At 37.2% G+C, this 13951-nt stretch overlaps 1 protein-coding gene across 1 annotated transcript in view; it reads left to right on the top strand.

Annotated features, from left to right (window-relative positions):
• MYO3B (myosin IIIB) overlaps nt 1–13951 on the top strand; it is a 284495-nt gene that overhangs the window by 21068 nt on the left and 249476 nt on the right. The window contains exon 6 of the mRNA XM_058190849.1: nt 5784–5929. Coding sequence (XP_058046832.1) covers nt 5784–5929 — 146 coding nt within the window. The remainder of the gene's footprint in view (nt 1–5783; nt 5930–13951) is intronic.

Genomic DNA, 13951 nt, shown 5'->3' with positions numbered 1-13951 from the left:
CCCACCACTGGCTAGTAGGGCATGCTTAATGTGTTGTTGGGCCATCAAAAAGATATAAATTGACTCTCACATAGTAATATCTAGCCCTCAACATATCCAATCTTGCATGAGGCTAAACTCGCTCCAGTCAGTTAACCATGTCATGGGAATTGCAAAACTCAATTAAATGTCCTGTTTTGCATTTCTGAAAGTTTACTTTATTAAAATATATAGCCATAGATCAGTCACACCAAGTTTAAAAATGTATTATATAGCATCCAATATAAAGCTACCCATCTCTGCATTAGATACATCCTGGGAAGGAATCAGGGCCCCAAATTTCTAATTGTCATAGTTATGGTACAATATTTGGCTATAGCTCTAGAGATTCCCTGAACCTGGTCATTTATTGGTAGTAGATTATTGCCTATTAAAGCTAGATGGGACATTAACCCTGCCTACCAGAAGTGATAGATATTTCTAAAGCATGTGTGTTATAAACTTAATTTCAATGTCCAAGCAATTACACAAATACTCTTGGTAAGGAATACCATTATATTTACCCAATAGTACTATTGTCCCAGGGCCAAGCTGGGTGGTTCATTTCACCTAAATGCAGGGGTGTCAAATTCACGGCCCACGGGCTGGATGCGTCATGCACTGGCCATGCCCACCCCCGGTTTAGCTAAGGGGAAAAAAGTTGTGATACGTCACGTGATGACGTGTAGTCGTGAGTTTGACACCCCTGACCTAGTGCAAGTGAGCGTAATAAAAGAGGTGTGTGGGAACGTGTTTAGAATGTCATTTCTGTATAAAAGCAAAGTCATGCTTGCTATTACAGTCACAAGGCAAGCACCCCCTGCATGTCCTCAAAACAGACTTATATACCTTGCAGATATCACCAGGTTACATCAGCAGTTTCAATTGGTTCAAGTTAATTACCTCACCACACAGCTTAACTTCTGGCAGGCTCTTCTCAATCTCTGGACAGATTTCATGATGCCCACATGGGGACACCTAGTGACTATGTTAACCTTTATCCCAAAGGGGCTTCCACCCCTTCCCCAAGAGGCAACTGGACTCTCTGGTTTTTCTTTGAAGATGTTTCGCTCCTCCTTCAAGAAGCTTCTTCAGCTCTTCTTTAGAAATGAGTGACAAATTTAAGGAGATTTCCTGTATTTAGTCCATGGTTATAATTCTTATATTTTTCTGTTAGGGCTGGAGTGGTGGTGTAACAATTTCAGTATCTGAAAATAGTCACACACAGTAAAACCAGGGGTGAAATCCAGCAGGTTCTGACAGGTTCTGGAGAACCAGTAGGGGAAATTTTGAGTAGTTCGGAGAACTGGCAAATACCACCTCTGGCTGGCCCCAGAGTGGGGAGGGAATGGAGATTTTGCAGTATCCTTCCTCCGGGAGTGAGAGCGGGATGGGGATTTTGCAGTATCCTTCCCCTGCCACGCCCACCAAGCCACACCATGCCCACCAAGCCACACCCACAGAACCGGTAGTAAAAAAAATTGGATTTCACCACTGAGTGAAACTATATAAAATGGTGGTTCAGTGTTGGGTAAAGATAAGAATTAGGACATCCATGAACTCAGCTTAATCCTCAGCCAACACATTGATATGTCAGGGCTGTTTTGTTTAGCAATGCTAAATATCTTCTTTGTTATTGGCTTCTTTTGGTTTTTTTTTTTCAATTTCTCAGTCTAACCTAGAGGTATCCTGGTGATCTCTAATCCAAGTACTGAATAGATTTGATCCTGGGTATCATTTTCAGATCAGTCCAGGATGGCAACTAAAGAGAGGCCCCTCCCATATCCCTTCTTTACTTCCTATCTTAAACACCATATGTTTCTAATTAGAGTTTGAAAAGAAAAAGCACACTGTAGTTTTTCTCTCTTTTAATATTAAATTTGATGTCAAACATCCTGGAAATATTTATGGGAAAGCAAAAATCAGCATCCCTTCAGACACTCAAATAAGTTCTCTAGCACCATACAAACTAGAAATATGAAGATAGTTTACTAGTCTTTTATAGAACTTTTAATAATACTTCCATTTTTGCCCACTATAGTTGAGAAAATATATAGAATATTCCCTCGGTGCTATAACTAAATGAAATTAAATTGATGGAAGCCAAGAGTTTTTGACAAAGCGTTGTATCTGGTTATTTTGGCAAGCTGTGCTGCTTTTCTTAGTGCAAGGATAAGAATTTAATATTGTCAGAATTGATTTATTTTTCCCATAATGTACATTGCACATTATAATGTGTGTCAATTCATTTTTCCTTTAAGCTGCCATATCTCATCAGCTACTTGACTATTAACCTCATGAATGCAGGACTCTTTCCTTCAGAATGCATAGCTCTTCACCCCCCCCCCCCATGTTCCTTCATCCAGTGGACTGGCTCATATAGAACAAACCTCCTGTTCCCTACTCATAGTATTTCATCTTTGATATCTGTAGGCCTACAGAATGTGGGGTGTATGTTCTTTGCCTTCTAAAGCCCAATCCACATCTTTATGATTTGATACACTGCGCAATATTTGAAGGATCTTTGTGCCATCGTGTGCTGTCTGCACTTTGGAACTATCCTCCTTGAGATTCGGACCATGCAAAGTACTTATACCTTCTCCATTATGGGCCGTCTGGCACCAATCTCTTTTTGTTTTTGTATCAATCTATATGCTAATTTCCAATTCTCCCTCATCATTAACCATCAGTCCATGTAAGGCTTGTAAGCCTTATTTCCATTGCCATGACAGTACTGTAAGATGTGTATATTACACACATCAATATTATATGACTTTTTGGTCTTACGTTACTGAAAGTGGTGTCAAAAAGTAAAATGTTGATTCCTATAACCAAACTGGTAGAGTTTTAATAGATTAGGGTTATTAAATTTGTTGTACGGATAAACCAGCTTTTCCTAAGCAGAATTGTGAGGCCTTTTCCTCATTTACATCTAGCCATCTAACCACCTCCGTGGGACATGGGCGGTTAAGAAGTCTAGAAAATAAATAAAAACGATGGCACCAAGAACAGCTTTTCAGAGCCAAATCCCCATCACTGCCTTTGTCTTATCCCAGTTCAGAGAAGACAGGTTGTCCTAGAATGTACCAATGCTAAAATTAGCATTTCCCCCCTTATTCAAAAATCATCCAAGGACAGTCTAAAGGAGTATAACATTTTTCGGGCTTCATCACCTATTACTCTGTTTCCCCGAAAATAAGACCCAACAGGAAAATAAGCTCTAGCATGATTTTTCAGGATGCTCATAAGTCCTACCCCAAAAATAAGCCCCTAAAATTAATATAAGAACAGGTCTTATTTTTGGGGAAACATGGGTATCTTGCATGGCTGTAAGGACCTGAACAGCAGTAGAGGTAAAATAGCAATGGGGGAAGCAAATGTCATACTGATGTAGATTTCTGTTCAGGTCAAGGTTGGGTAGAAAATCTTTCAAGGTAACAGTGGAAAAAAGCTCTAAGAGTTATAATCCTGGTATTCACGGAAGGCATAAGATTGGGCAAGTCTGGTCTGAATGATGACTTGTGATTTTGTAAAACAAAAACAAAAAACCCCTCACTTCTTGATCCCTCTGAAGTTTAAATAGCCCCAACTCAGCAGACCTATCTCAACCACTCCTGAGTCCTGGGAAGCATTTTTTCTCTAGGTACCTCTCAATTTCTTCCAAAGCATCTCCTCCTGATACATGTCCAGGATGATAACTACTACATTAACAATTTCCTTTTCTAAAGTTATGGAGTGCTTGTTGAGGCAGCTCTTCAATGCCGCGGTGTGGCTCAGGCTGTAAGAAGCCTGTTATTAAAAACACAGCTGCTTGCAATTATTGCAAGTTCAAGTCCCACCAGGCCCAAGGTTAACTCAGCCTTCCATCCTTTATAAGGTAGGTAAAATGAGGACCCAGATTGTTGGGGGGGCAATAAGTTGACTTTGTATATAAAAATACAAATAGAATGAGACTATTGCCTTACACAATGTAAGCCGCCCTGAGTCTTCGGAGAAGGGCGGGATATAAATGTAAATTAAAAAAAAAAAGCAAGTGCTGACTTAGCCATTTCCCCCCTTTTTTTCCCCTCCCAAAACTGGAAGTCTTTTAAGCTGTGCATATATTAATTTGTTTATGGCTCAATTAATTAATTAGATTAGAGAGATCCACTCTCTCTCTCTTATAAATTGTTCTCATTGTGCTTATCAGTCATACGTGCTACTAGTGAACTGAAGTTTCTGTCTATAAATTAGATTTATGTTTTCCCCAACTCATAAAAAGGAAACATCAAGAACAATCTTGAAATTTATAGAAGTACATTTAATATATTTATGGACGGGCAAATCCCTGAAATAGCATTCCCTATAGGCAGAAAATGAGGTGTGACTCTTGGGAGAAAATGTGGAAAACTACAGGAGGGTTATATAATGGTTATAGAGTCTGAAGAAGAGGAAGTCACAATGGTTGGAGCAAAATTTGGTTTTGTTGTAAATCCTACTTGCTAACGTTGAACTGGAAACCATGATTGTATGCTGTACCATGTGCCCTTTGTCAGGGTTCCAAGTAACCAAGTAAGAGGCTTCCAAGCCTGACACCCTTTTTGACAGAGAACATCATGTGAAAAAACTACAGCTTTATTGTCTATCTACATCCATAGTTACTAAGGTCATTTCTTCCAGGACATTGCAGCTTAACACTCTCTTAGTAGTACATAAATTCCATCTGTATTGTGACTCCTTGAAATAATCTCAAGTGATGTTAGAAAGAAGAGCCAAAATATAAAAATAAGGGCTATACCCTATTTTGCCTTCTCAATTATGAACATGGATATACTTTTCTCAACTTTATTTTCCATACAACTACTGAAATGGAGCATGATTCACAAATGTTTACCATCATAATAAATGTGTTTGTCTTCAAGATGCCACAAGACATTTTGTTCTTTTGCTGGCGATCAATTATTATAAGAGTTTACTGAAGTTAGGATGCTAATACGTTCAAAATAATAATACTCCAGCTAAACACCAGCTAAAGAACTAGCATCTGTGATCTCACAATTTTGTGTCCATAACAATAATAAATGCTTATAGAAAAGCTACACTTTCATTATCCTTTACATACATGGACGCAGTGGCTCAGGGGCTAGGATGTTGAGCTTGTCGATAGAAAGGTCGGCAGCTCAGCGGTTCGAATCCCTAGTGCTGCCGTGTAACGGGATGAGCTCCCGTTACTTGTCCCAGCTTCTGCCAACCTAGCAGTTTCAAAAGCACGTAAAAATGCAGGTAGAAAAAATAGGGACCACCTTTGGTGGGAAGGTAACAGTGTCCCATGTGCCTTTGGCATTGAGTCATGCCGGCCACATGACCATGGAGACATCTTCGGACAGCGCTAACTCTTCGCCTTTGAAATGGAGATGAGCACCGCCCCCTAGAGTCGGCAACGGCTAGCACGTATGTGCGAGGGGAACCTTTACCTTTACCTAAGTTATAGGGAATAGAAGATAATGGCGCTTAAAATGGAAATATAATGAATAACTACAGAACTTATTTCAATTGCTATAATCTCTTGTAATGTTCAGCATCATGAATTTAATTCCCCGAATTGCATTCTGTGGGTAATATTAAATAGTAGGACTGCTAGTTGAGCATTTAAGTTGTAACTATAATAAGAAATATATGAATAGACACTGGTAATAAGGCAGTGGGTATGTGTATAATTTGTACTTAATGGGGACATTACTGTCTCAGAGGTTAATGTGGTGTGTTCATTGTCTTTTATCTAACAGGTTATTGCTTGTGAACAACAATATGACTATTCTTATGATGCCCGTTGTGATGTGTGGTCGCTTGGGATCACGGCTATTGAACTTGGTGATGGAGATCCACCTTTGTTTGACATGCATCCTGTGAAGACCCTTTTTAAAATCCCAAGGTAGGACACTAGGTGGCTCTCTTGGCTTACTGGATCTTGCTTGCTCTGCCAACAGCAATTCAGCAGTGAAAATACCTATTTGGTGCATCATTACATCTTACATTACGTTAATTGGAAGATATGTAGAAATAGATGCTACTGTTGAGGAGATCTGCATATAAGCAGCAAGATTTTTTAGAAAAAGAATATTTGGATTTTTACTATTGAAGGTTTTTAAAAAAATATGATTTGCTTATTTAGCTTTTGCAAACCATTTCAAAAATAATTTGTTTCCCAACAAGGGCAGATAATTCTCCAAAAATTACAATGTTTGAATGGGATACTTCTGAAAGAAGAATGTTTGAATGGTTCATATAGAAGCTTTTTAAGTATGCCGGATCAACAACATCTATTGTTTCTATCTTCTTTCTTTTATTTTCATACAGAAAATAAGATATTATTTCTAAGCATACTTGAAAGTACAAGGAACCTACACTTTCTTCCATAAGATTTGTTTAGTCTGTTTCTCCTGGCAGGAAGCAAAAAGCAGGGAATTACAACTGGGAAGTTTGAATTAATTGCCGGACATTTATAATAAATAAGCTTTCTGAAGCATTTACTTTAAACTGATTGTCAGTTTGGAATAGCCTGCCACTTCTGTGTTCTGCTTTCAAAAGAAAGATACCCACCGGCAATTAGAAAATTAAAACCTTAGACAATAGGAATATTTGACCCTTTCTTATCTGTACAATCACACAATTATCATGGGGCTTTTTACGGGGTCTCCCAATTGCTATTTGCATTTCTGATTAAGTCTATTTATATGTAGATGAAGCTTTCCAGCATTCTGCACAGTATTATCTCTTTCCCACAACTGGGTCGGAGAGCTGCTATCCTCTCAGAGATTATTCAAACTTAAACAGCAATCATTTTTTTTTATTTTTGCCCTTTACACATGTGTAGAATGCACAGCAGCAATTAAAGTGAGGGAGAGTTCAAATATGCCCATACATTTTTATCAGATAGAAGCTGAAAATGATTTGAAAGAACAAGAGTCTTGATGGAGTGTGGCAAAATATCAGCAGGTCAAAGGAAGGTGTATGGAAAGGGCATGTGAATTTTTGCCTTCCAGGCCATGATGTATCTCTTTCTTTCCATGAGTGGTTTTAGTTAGCATGCCTCAATAATACTTTTTACACTTTTTACATGAGACAAAACACTACACTTAGCAAGCAAGCTCCTTAAAAGGCTGTCTTTTTCAAAAAATAAAATAAAAATAAAATCTAAATTCTTTTACATGAGAAAAATGTATAGCTCAGTCAGGAATATTCCATAGAAATCACAAAAGAAACTGGAAAAGATACTTGTATATAAGTATATCAAAGAAGGAAGATGCAGAATAATGTGCAAATTACCAAAACATTGTGCTAATTTCTTACAATTTTTTTTTTGAGGCTTATAAAGAAGTATAGAGCCATACGTTGAGAGACAAATGCAAAATGAATGGTTATAAAGAAGTATAGAGCCATACGTTGAGAGACAAATGCAAAATGAATGGTTAGCTTTGGGAAAAGTCAGGAGAACATGAGATCGGATAGCTAATATAAAGTGGATTCATTTATCAGATTTCTAAGATTACGCATAACAATTCTGGTGGATTTCAGTATTAAAAACAGTTCAAAACAGTATCGCATATAGAATAAAAATAAGTAAACATCCATGGAAAACTATAAAAACAGAACTTGAAAACAAAAAATTCCCACAAGAAGTTCACAATAACCTGAGTCCAAGGCCCGGGAGAAGAGCCAGGTTTTTGAAGCCCATTTCCAGGAGATTAGGGAAAGACCCATGTAGATCTCTCCAGAGAACAGCCATTGTGGCAAAAAAAAATAATCTTCTTTCTGGCTTGTTTCAGATGGTATTGTTTAATCAGTAGGATTCAAAGAATGCCAAGTCTGTCAAACCTTACAGGACAATTCCTTGGATAACTAACCTTACAGAAACGATTCCTTGGATAACTAGGCCCTGTTCCAAGAAAGGCTTTATAGGTGATTATTAGCACTTTGAATTGTACCCAAAAATTGTACTTGGGAGCTGCACCAGTCACTGCCCATGCTGCCACTTTTTGGTTAGCTGCACCTTCTGAATGATCTTCAAAGGCAGCCCCATATAGAAGACAATGAGGTAACTAAGATGTAAGAAATGGGTTCAAGTGGCATACAATGAATATGTGCAAAGGTTTTCCTGACCACAGCTCCATCTGCAGCCCCATTCAAGATTAAAGATAGACAACTTCTTGGAATGAGTGATCTAAATATACATAGCTATCTGGACTTGCTAAGGCCGAGCCTGAGTCTTTCCTCTGCATCCAGACCCCTACAGCCTCCAGGCTCTGGGACAAGCCAGATTGATTGGCTTGGTCAGACAAGGTTCTACTGCTGGGTGTAATTAGCATAATAGTAATAACACATGACCACACACCAGTTATGACTTTGCCCAGCAACATCAGCCTCATGTAGATGTTAAACAGAAGATGCAAAAGCTCTGCGGTACTCCACAAACCAAAAGCGTTAGATTCATTCTTTACCACTTATCAGCAATGACTCAAACGGACAACTGAAAAAGGAGGAGAATAACCCCAGTGCCATGCCCTCCTCTCTTAATTCCTGTAAGCAATCGAGAAAGATACCATGATTGTTGGTAATGAAAGCTGCTAATGGATCAAGAAGAGCCAAGATGGCTGCTGCACTCCTATTTTGACGTTACAAGAGCTTATCGAGCAATGCATTCAGTACTATCTCAGTAGCATGCCCTAGTCTGAAACCATACTGAAAAGAGCCTATTTACTATTATTTATTTACATTTGTAGTAACTACCCAACTCCAAGAGACTTTGAATGGCATGTAACAACAACAACAACAACAAAATCAGCAAAACCAATTGAAAAGTAATACAGACAGTCAAGACTAAATGAAACATAATACAGCAAGAAACCACAATGGCCTCAAACATGCATTAACCTGAGGTTTAAGAGCTTTCTGGAACCCCAGGAGAGAAGGTGCTGACCCTATAGCGGGCAAGGAATCTCTTCTAGAGCCGGGGCTATGACAGAGAAGGCATGCTTTCTTGGTACTGTAAGAAGATATTGATTAATACAGAGAATTTGGAGTGTATCCACTCTGATGGAATGTGCTAAGTAGCCACAGAGAGGCAGTCACTCAGACATCTAGGCCCTATGTCAGGATAGACAATTAAGCAGTTTCCTCCAAGGCCCACTGAAATCGCCACAAGACCGTTTTCTCAATATCTTTTCCTAGAAAGCCCTTCTTAGAATGTCAGGATAGTAGGACTAAACCATCTTACTTATTTGCTACAACTTGGATTTTTTAGGAAGTTAAAAGTTGCCTAGGGGCAGCTTGACTTTCACTGCTGTAACAATTTGCGTGTGTGTTTGACTTCTAAATTAAGTTGAACATGCATTTTACTTTAGCAACTGTTTGCTAGCCCAAATATCTGAGTAGATGGAAAGGGCTCAAAAGGAGCATTTTGACTCTGGGCCAAACCGTGAAGGTAAAAGGTAAAGGTTCCCACCGCACATATGTGCTAATGATTCCTGACTCTAGGGGGCAGTACTCATCTCCATTTCAAAACCAAAGAGCCAGCACTGTCCAAAGACGTCTCCGTGGTCATGTGGCCGGCATGACTCAATGCCAGAGGCACACGGAACACTGTTATCTTCCCACCAAAGGTGGCCCCTAATTTTCTACTTGCATTTTTTACGTGCTTTTGAACTGCTAGGTTGGCAGAAGCTGGGACAAGTAATGGGAGCTCACCCTGTTATGCGGCACTAGGGATTTGAACCACTGAACTGCCAATCTTTCAATCGACAAGCTCAGTATCTTAGCCACTGAGCCACCACGTCCCAAACCGTATATGACATTAATTCCCTGGTTTGCCCTTGAGCATGAATAGTTAGTGCTGAGAGCCAGTCCTAACTGGAACTCTTTGCTGCCTTGGAAGGTCCATGAGAGACATTTGTATATTGCTGTAATTATTGTTACAGAGTGCAGAACTGAGCAGCATTTTATCTGGAAACAGATGAAGTCAGTTGAGTTCAGTAACAGGACAGGCAACATTATGAAGTATTGATTTGCTGTACTTGACTCATTTTTGCAGAGCATTCTTTTTTTTTTCTTCTTTTCCTATTATTTTGACTTCATTAATTCTGCATGGTTGTTTTAGCTGACTGGGCTGAACTGCCTCCTAATTGAGGGACTCTAAATGACACTCCTAAGAGAAGGAGGTGGAATTTTTGTTTTCAGGACTCTCTATACTATTTTCTGGCAATGATAGTTGACACTTTTGTACCTCTTGAAGCTTGCAGCGGGTTTTGTATATGTTTCCCCAGATGAAACAACGTTCAGTTCTTTATAAAGATAGTTTAATAAAGCCCCTTTAGAGGGAACTGTGTGAAGCTCAGGATCAAGCATCAGTTTTACTGACTGATACCATATGAAAATCCCTGCATCTCGAGGAGGATTTGGATTACCAAATTGGGAATTATATTATAGTGCAGCAACACTAGTTTGGTTAAAAGACTGGATCAATTTAAAGAATAAAAGAATACTAGCTATAGAAGGCCACGACCTACAGAGAGGATGGCATGCCTTCCTGTGGGAAACAGGTCATATGAAACAAAAGTATTTCCACAGACATTTGATTAGAGATTCCCTAATAAACAATTGGATTAAAGTTAAAAAGAAACACTATATAAAAATCCCAATTTGGCTATCCACAATGGAAGCGATGATTCACCCAAATAATTTAGATTTGAATAAAATGCTAAAATATAAAGATCTATTAGATATTCATGGAAAATTAAAAACACTACAGGACCTCCAAGAACAAGGACTACGGGTTGACTGGTGGGCCTATCTTCAGTTACAAAATCGATACAAACAAGATATAAAAGAATATGGAATATATCTTAAACCACAGCAATTAGATAAAATTTTACTAGGGCCAGACAAAAAAAATATTACCCAAATTTATAAATACTTGCTAGAAGTAGAATTGGAAGAAGTAGTGAAAGGATGTATGATTGCATGGGGCCAAAATATTGGACATAACATAAATTTATCAGATTGGGAGAAAATATGGAACAGAAATTATAAATTAACAAAATCAGCAGCATACAAAGAAAATGCATATAAAATGTTCTACAGGTGGCACCTGCCCCCTTCGAGACTAGCGAAAATGTATCCCAAAATGTCTCCCATATGCTGGAAATGTAAAAATAAAGATGGAACATATTACCATATGTGGTGGTCCTGCCCCGAATCACGTAAATATTGGTTAAAAATTAAAAAGTGGCTACAAGAAATTACGAATGAACAATTGGATCTAGAACCCGAACTTTTTTTATTGGGGATTTAAAAAAAAAAATACTTGAAGAGTATAAAATATTTAATACTACATATATTAACTGCTGCTAGGATGGCCTTTGCTCAATGTTGGAAACAGCCATGTGTGCCCTCAGAGAGACTTATTATACAAAAGATTATGAATTGCACAGAAATGGACAAACTAACTCTGAGTCTGAAGGGTAAAGAGACATCAGTATTTTATGGTATATGGGAACGGTGGTATGGATGGATGGAAAGGAGATAGGAATATTTAATTACTAAGCATAATCAATAGATAAAATAAGAATACAAATATGTAGAATTTAATGTTTGTCATTATTGCACGGATTATTGTCAGATGAAAAACACCACAAATAGCTGTTAAATGATATAAGCTTTTCCTTTTCCTTTTTTTTTATGCTTTTAATGTAAAAAAGTTCAATAAAGTATATTTAAAAAAAGAAAAGAAAATCCCTGCATCTCTAGAGGCATTCAGAAGTTAAGATGACCATATCAGAAACAACCCTGAGATTCTCATGCTTCCTCACCCACCACTTCTTATGGTGTTACCACAAATCAGCAATTAGGACTATTCCACGGTGGCGCAGTGGTTAGAAGGCAGTATTGCAGGCTACTTCTGCCGACTGCCAGCGGCTGCCTGCAATTTAGCAATCGAATCTCACCAGACTCAAGGTTGACTCAGCCTTCCATCCTTCCGAGATGGGTAAAATGAGGACCCAGATTGTTGGGGACAATATGCTGACTCTGTAAACCGCTTAGACAGAGCTGTAAAAGCACTGTGAAGCGATATATAAGTCTAAGTGCTATTGCTGTTCGGTTCTATATTAAGCCATGGATAAGATAACCCCCACTTGTCTGGTTTGGAGAAAACTGCAAGCTGCTATTACTAATGTTTGTAAGTTTTTCCTTGTGGCTGCTTCGGAGAACAGAATGGGGAAGTGGGAATGGAGCCATCAAAAGACATGTTACAGTAAACAATTAATATGTAAAATGTCTGAATACAGTTATTGGATCAGAGCTAATGACCATAGTGCTTTGTATATTTTATTTATTTATTTATTCCCACAATGGAGAGTCTTGTTAATTCTTCTGTGTAACTGAAGATTGGATCTACTGATGCACTCATAACACTGATTAGTATGTTGAGGTTGATTATAATAAAATAAGTTGCTTTAAAAAGTATCACTGCATTGAGCTTTAAATTAAAATTTTCTCAGATCTCTAAATTTGGAAAATTTTACATAATTTCACATAGATTTAAATTCTCTGTTTCTGTATATTTTGGATATGGAAGTACAGGAAAGATGCATATTCTTCTCTGGACCCAGTTAGATTAAATTCCAGATAATCACATAAAATTCCATAACTCTCTAGCATTCTTTAATTATTATACACACACACACACTATATTATTATATTATATTATATTATATTATATTAAATTATATTAAATTATTATATTATATTATATTATATTATATTATATTATATTATATTATATTATTTTATTATATTTTTCTTAATATATCATCGTTTGTATAAAAAGGCAAATGACAATATATTAAGGATAATATATATAACAATTGTTAAGCCTAGCAAAGCATGATGTAATACTTGTAATGTATATAACTTAAATTGTGGTTGTTTAAAGGGAAGTGTATATTCTTTAGATGACTTGCAAGTGGCATGTTAGAATGCCACTTATCCCATGGGGTATATAGTTAAGAACAATTAATGCTATTTAAATACCCTGAAATCCTCTTGCATTAGGCACAATTGGGGTAGTAAAGAGTTTGCATTATAAATAGGTCTAGATCGACCCTTTTATTTATTATAGTGATTTATATACTGTCTTGTTGTCAGACTAAGTATCTTACAATATTAAAATAATAAAACTCAATACAACAAAATATAAAATTGTGGTTGTGGTTGCTGTTGTTCCTCCTTAGCCATCATTCTTTTTTAGTAATATAATTGAAAATATTATCACAAAGTAATCTTTTGCACCAGATAAGCATAATTTGAACTATATGTAGACTTATTCAATTTTTTAAAAATATTATGGTGTAATAACTATTACTTCTTCAACATTAGGGAAGATTTAGCTTAATGATTATGATTCACAGTACTTTACAATTTGTTCACATACAGGTGAAAGAGATTGGAAAAGTCAGATCCCACACCATGAACATCATTAGGTGGACCATTTTCCTTTTGTAATTTAGATCCTTCTGTTGAAGATTTGAAAATATATTTTAGAGACAGATGACATGTTAACAAAATCATTTCATGGTTGAATGTCTTCTTGGTATGATTTATCTTTATTTGAAGGCACTGGAGGTCCTTATTTGGGAGATTTATGAGCTAGCCAAAAATCTATTTTGATGAAAGAGAATGTGCGTATTTATTGAAAATTCTTAGTCTTGATCAGAAAAGAAGCTGCCTGATTAATAAAATTATGATTTTGGGAGGGGGGGATATACAGTAATTGAGAGGAAAATAATTGTAATTATAACTATAACAACTAAACTAACCATAAGCAAATGAAATGAAATGAAGCTAGTACATACATGAAGAATCCTGTTTTCCTTCTTAGTGCAGCCTAAGAACATTGGCT

This window comes from Ahaetulla prasina, chromosome 1 (genome assembly GCF_028640845.1).
Source record: "Ahaetulla prasina isolate Xishuangbanna chromosome 1, ASM2864084v1, whole genome shotgun sequence".
Classification (NCBI taxonomy): Eukaryota; Metazoa; Chordata; class Lepidosauria; order Squamata; family Colubridae; genus Ahaetulla; species Ahaetulla prasina.
The sequence above is the reverse complement of the archived record's forward strand: the minus strand, read 5'-3'. Positions and strand labels throughout refer to the sequence as shown.